Raw genomic sequence first — 6,296 nt, 5'->3', positions numbered from 1 at the left:
TTGAGCACTTGTTCGCTCGCTGCCCCAGGAGGCTGGAAGCGGAAGCGCCGAGTGGGCATGGCGACTTGGTCCCAGCTGGACTCCGGTTTCTCTGGAAACCCCCCTGGGAGAAGAGAAGGAAAGAGATGCTGTTGAGCACATGACAAAATAAAATAAAATAAAATGGAAAAAAAAAATTGGTAGAGGGAGGGGATGAGTGGAGGGAGGGTAAAGGATGGGACCACACCTAGGGTGCATCTTACAAGGGTATATGTGAAATTTACTAGGTATAGAATATAAATGTCTTAACACAATAACCAAGAAAATGCCACGAAGGCTATGCTAACCAGTGTGATGAAAATGTCAAATTGTATACAAAAGCAGTACATTGTATCCCATAATTGTATCAATGTACACAGCTATGATTTATTAAAAAAAATTGGTATACGCTTGGCGCCTACAGCTCAGTGGCTATGGCGCCAGCCATATACACCAGAGCTGGTGGGTTCGAATCCAGCCCAGGGCTGCCAATGACAACTACAACCAAAAAATAGCCGGGCCTTGTGGTGGGCGCCTGTAGTCCCAGCTACTTGGGAGGCTGAGGCAAGAGAATCGCTCAAGCTCAAGAGTTTGAGGTGGCTGTGAGCCATGATGCCAGAAGCACTCTACCTAAGGCAACAGCTTGAGACTGTCTCAAAAACATAAATAAAAAAAACTGGTATAGAATAGCTTTATGCAGATGTTTAAGGAAGAATGTGGCTCACACCTGTAATCCTAGCACTCTGGGAGGCCAGAGGTGGGAACCTTGCCTGAGCTTTTAAGACCAGCCTGAGCAAGTGACCTCATCTCTACTAAATATAGAAAAAAAAACTGGTCAGGTGTCATGGCAGGAGACTATAGTCCCAGCTACTGGGGTGAGCCCAGGAATTTGAGGTTGTTGTGAGCTTGGCTGACACCACATCACTCTAGCCTGGGTCAATGGGCAACAGAGACTCTGTCTCAAAAAACAAAACAAAACAAAACAAAAAAACACTTTAAATTTAATTATAATAAACTGAAAAAGTGAAACTATATTAAGCATGTCAAGAACTTGGTAGCTAGGGGCATTTCTATCATTGCAGAAAGTTCTGCAGGACAGTGTTGTGTTAGGTCTTCTGGGGGAGGGGCAACTCAGTACCTTAAACACAAGGTCTCACATATTTATTACTGCACCAGCTTATTAGGAATTCATTTTCCCAATGAAGTGTGGCAAATGTTCAACTGATGACATTTTCAGCTTGACATGGTAAGATGATGACAGTGACCGTGATTCAGCATAAGTACATGCCATCTCATGTGTAATTTCTTATAGACCCAGCTTGGTTCTTCTCCAGTGTCTCCTCTTTGAGTTGTACCTGATTTTATTACCGGTTTTCATTCGAATCCACTGGGGAATGGGACTATTTTGTTTTTGTTTCTTGGCCAATAACCGCTTGATTCTAAAAGTCTTATGAGAGGACATGGTGACAAACGAGACTACTCACACTCACCACAATGGAGAAGAGCGAGAGAAAGCATGGCCATAATTTCTAATATTCCATAGTTGAAGCAGTGCTTGGAGCCATAATGTTTATTTCAAATCATCTAAAACAATTGGATTGTTTTTCTTGGTGTGCATTACAGAGTATAAGTTATATTTCTTCCTGGCCAAATAAAACACCAAACACTGCCCCCACCCAGATTAAATATTAATTTGCCTTGACAGAAATCAATTAGAACATCAAGTGGGTAATTGCTTATACTCTGAAAAGGACTATAAACTATAATAGAAAGAATAAGAAAGCCAAAAAATTAAATCACAGAGGCTGATTCTTCCTTCAATCATTTATTCAGTCAAATAATTCCCATGATAAATGCCTCACAGGTGTCAGTGACAGTTTGGATGATGGAGATATAGTGGTGAAAAGAAAAAATTCCTGATTACATTCTAGTGATAAGACAACAATGCCATGCAATAAGAATTTAAAGAACCACAAACAAATTAAAAACATACGCTATTGTACAATGGGAGCTAGAAGAGGGTTAAACTGAGGTAGAAGATAATAGCACTCTTTAATGTTAAGTAATTTTGATTTTATTCTAAATGCATTGGAAACTACTGGAGGGTTTCATGAATCAAAGAGGTATCTAATTCATAATTTTTTTTGGTTCATCCTTTCCACGTTCTGGATCTAATTCATAATTTAAAAGTCTGCTATTGTATAGAATAGAAAATGTTGTTGAGCAAAGGTAGAAACCTCTTGCAGATGACTATTAGTTCCTATTATAGGTAAAAGTACTTTATATCAATTATTTGAAGTAATACTGGTATTAATTGTTATGCTTTTAAATCATTTTAAGTGTTTTCTTGAATTTTTTTGAATATAGAGAATTGGCCAACTTAAAAATAAATCTACCTGTTGGAAAATGAACCAATGTGCACATATGGCTTATTAACATTTGTAAGATGATGGGCTCACATCTATCATAACTAAAACCTCACAAAGATGTTCCTTGAAATCTATCATTAAGATCCTAGTTAATATCTAGTTTTAATATATTTGTTGTGTGGCTTCTTCAACAAACAATTTTGTTATAGGTCCAGGAGCAGCATGAAACCGCGTAAGATATAATCCCACCCTTAGGAGTCTAGTCTACTTTCCACAAAGCCCATCTTAAAAAACTGAATTTTCACGGATCGTGTGTAACCCATTTGACTGTGCTACTTTTGTCCATGTGGACAGCAAATTTCCTGGTTCCTTTCTGATAAATGAGACATTTACCAGGGCAGCTGTAATTCATGGTCCATTTCCAGTAGCATCTTTTGTTATGATGAGCATCACGCCCATGCTCTCTCTTAAGACTTCTCTCCTGCCACATTTAAAGTTGTTCTTGCAGTCCTCTTTTCCACAATTCATGCTTATCCTTAAGCCCCAGTCGTACAATGTCTACCAGCTCAGGGCCTGGTACACAACGCATGCTTAGTAAATATTTGAATAGATGATCACAGAAGCTATGTAATAACAGCTAACCTGTATTGTGTACTTATTAAAAAGTCCTAAAACCCATTGAGGGAAATATTCTTATTTTTAATTTGTTTTATATCTGAGGCTACCGAGGCACAGAAAATATAAGTAACTTTTCCAAGGTCTCATAAGTATAAGGGATATTGAAGCCAGGCAACCTGGATCAACAGCTTGCACTCAGCTGGATCCTCTGTGCTTTGTCCCCACAGGCCTGAGTCTGGAAGATTTCTGTCCTTTGTATTACCAGGACAGAGGAAATCCTGGCTCCTTTATGTCATCGGCCACACCTTTAATTGCAATTCTTCCTCATAGCTGGACCGCATGAAGTTCCCTGGGCACACCTCTGTTGCACGTTTCCGTGTTAGAACCCCAGGGCACACCCCTGAGCATGCCACCTGGGCAGTTTTGCAGGATCTCATACATAAGAGCCCTGTGCTTGACTAATGCTGTGCTAGTGTAATCTGAAAGTTCTTAATAGTTTATATTTGAACCTATGTTTTAATAGTGAAGTCCAAAAAAATAAAGGCACGTGAACATGAAAGGAAGGATAAAATACAACATGTGCATCCTATGTCCAATATTTCTTGCAGTCAAGCTCAATATTTCTTGAAGTCAAGAAATATTGGACATAGGACCAATATTGTTCCTCTTGCCCAGCAGGCAAAGTGATACTGTCCTGTATTAGCCAACCATATTGGCTGAAAGCAATGACATAGGAGGAAAGGGAAAGATAATGCAAACTTGTAGTTTCTTTTCTTTTCAGTCTTCTCTTCCTAGTCAGTTGGCTTGAACATAGTGCTGGTAGAATGTGTGGATATCAAGAAGTGAAATATAAGCAGTTGAGTTCAGTCTTTGCAGCATTTCCCTTGTTCTGATTAAGAGCAAAATTTAGGTACATGTGCATATAAGCCAAAAAATACAAATGGGTAATCCAGCAATTCTGCACAGGAGTAAAATGCTGTCATATTTGCATTTAAAACTGATATTGCTATAAAGACGAAGGGCATAACTCAGCCTCATAATTTAAATTTTTTAATTTATTTTTTTACTTAGAACAACATTAAATAGTAAATAATAAACACAATGGCGAGTCCAGGGAAAGACTATGGAAGCAAGTAAAGTCTTATATTGTAGTAAATTTTTTAAATTTACTAAAGCAATTATCCTCTTGCCTTTTGAATGAAACCCAACCTACAATTTTTATTTGCAACAGGCCCCACAAATTAGGAAGCCAGTTCCACATTGTTTTTGCAGTCAGCAAGCCAGCCTTCCTTCTCCACCTGGCAAATAGCTAAGCAAACCTCAGATGACGCATCGGTGATTCTTTCTCCCTATAATTTCTGCAAAACTAGGTGTTTTGTTTTCTGTGAACTCACAATACTTAGTAACTCCTTACTCATTGCTTATTCAATCGTGCTTATTCACTCTACCTATATATTTTTCCTACTATATGTCAAGCAATGTTCTGGGTGCATTTTTAACCTCCTTCAAAGGCAATGTCCTTATATTGTGTTTGCCCTTCTATCTTTCCTGCTAATTACAATATCCTTGTAGCTAGATACTGTGTTTATCAATCATAAATTTATTCATTTAAAAATACAATTGGGTGCCCACTCTATGCCAGCTACTATGTTTCATTTATCATTTGTTCCAGGAAGAAGTCTATGAACAGAAAGAGATGATAAATATTTTGTAGGCAACAAAATGCTTGAAGTAAATAGGAGCCATAAATGTAGCTGAGGAAAAGCTAATCATTATCACGGCCTCGTGTGGAAAGAATGAACCTAAAGTAGAGACAGATATTTATCCATAATTATTTTTATCATTTTATCAGATAGCATTCATCTGAACTTCTTAGTTCATTGTCAGAGACTTTTTTTTTTTTTTTTAAGACAGTCTAACTTTATCACCCTTGGTAGAGTGCCATGGCGTCACAGCTCACAGCAACCTCAAACTCTTGGGCTCAAGCAATTCTTTTGCCTCCCAAGTAGCTGGGACTATAGGCGCCCACCACAACGCCTGGCCATTTTCAGAGACAGGATCTCGCTCTGGCTCAGGCTGGTCTCCAAACCGTGAGCTCAGATGATCCATCCGTCTCGGTCTCCCTGAATGCTGGCATTACAGGCATGAGCCACTGCCCCCCACCCACTGTCAAGAGACTTTAAAGAGGGCTCTAGATGGGTGATGGCAGCTGTTCCCAAGAGTCATCAAATGGCAAATCTGAAAGGACAGTGGTAGACCCCGGAAGGCCATGTTTACCAGAAGAGAAGTCAGCCTTGCTGCCATTCAACTCCAATGAGCTGGATATGGGCAAAAGGCTAACAACAGCAAGATACCCCCAAAGTTACTGATGAATAAAAATGAAAATAATTTCTTTAAAAAATTCCCTTAGGAAATCCTGGAGCACAACTTTAGGCAACAGAGCATACCTGTGACCTGTCATGAGGGGGAACAGCAGTTTAGTACACAGAGCACGCTGAGATGCAGGATCTCAATGGCGACAATTTTCCCTTCCTTCTTTTTTCTTTCTTTTTACACCAAGTTCCAATAGTAGATGAAAATAAATACAACCACAGACATTATGTTGCGTTGAATCCAGGCATTGTAATTAAAACTGCAAAGAATGTTTAACTATAACAGATTTCATGGGAAGGTGGCCACAGAAAGAAGAAAAACAAGTTGTAATGAAAGATGGAGAGAGAGTAGATGGTGAGGCTACAGTTCTGCTGATACCAGACTGGGAACCCTCTTGTAGACATTGCTAAAATATTTTCCTGCATTCTGAAGTCAGAGGAGGAGACAATGGAGGGTTTTGAGTAGTATAATTCTGTGATTATGTTAGCAGGACAGAGTTACAGAGTATAGATTTAGAGTTGAATGAGTGGGGTGATCCAAGTGATTATTTTGAGAAAAGCATTTCAGTTGGAGTGAATAGTAAGTACAGTTCAGAAACTGGAAGGTGGATGAAGTGGCTGAGTTAAGAGTAAGTGAAGGCAAGATTTATAGAAGATAAAAATCATGGCGGTTGTCCAGATGAATCAGATCACAAAGGGGCTCCTCGATTGTAGTAAGAACTTAGATTTGTGTTCTGGTTGCAATGGAGAAACCATCTAAAGGGCTCTGAATAAGTGAGTGACACGTTTTTCTGTTTAGGAAAAAGCACCTTGGTTACTGTGGATGGACTTGAAAGTAGAAACAGAAAGTTGATGAGATGGTGCGAGACAGTAGTGACTTATGTCAGGATTTTTAGCACAGAAAGGGGTGTTACATAGT

The 6,296-nt window shown here is 39.2% G+C and overlaps 1 protein-coding gene across 1 annotated transcript; it reads right to left on the bottom strand.

Moving 5' to 3' along the window:
• Positions 1-1,324: 1,324 nt before the first annotated feature.
• Positions 1,325-1,480, bottom strand: LOC128582040 (60S ribosomal protein L39-like). The gene has a single exon (XM_053585539.1). It carries the CDS (start codon positions 1,478-1,480, stop codon positions 1,325-1,327), a length of 156 nt encoding a protein of 51 aa, XP_053441514.1.
• Between the last annotated feature and the right edge of the window lie 4,816 nt (positions 1,481-6,296).

Source organism: Nycticebus coucang, chromosome 3 (genome assembly GCF_027406575.1).
Source record: "Nycticebus coucang isolate mNycCou1 chromosome 3, mNycCou1.pri, whole genome shotgun sequence".
Classification (NCBI taxonomy): domain Eukaryota; kingdom Metazoa; phylum Chordata; class Mammalia; order Primates; family Lorisidae; genus Nycticebus; species Nycticebus coucang.
This window is presented reverse-complemented; position numbering and strand designations above follow the sequence as displayed.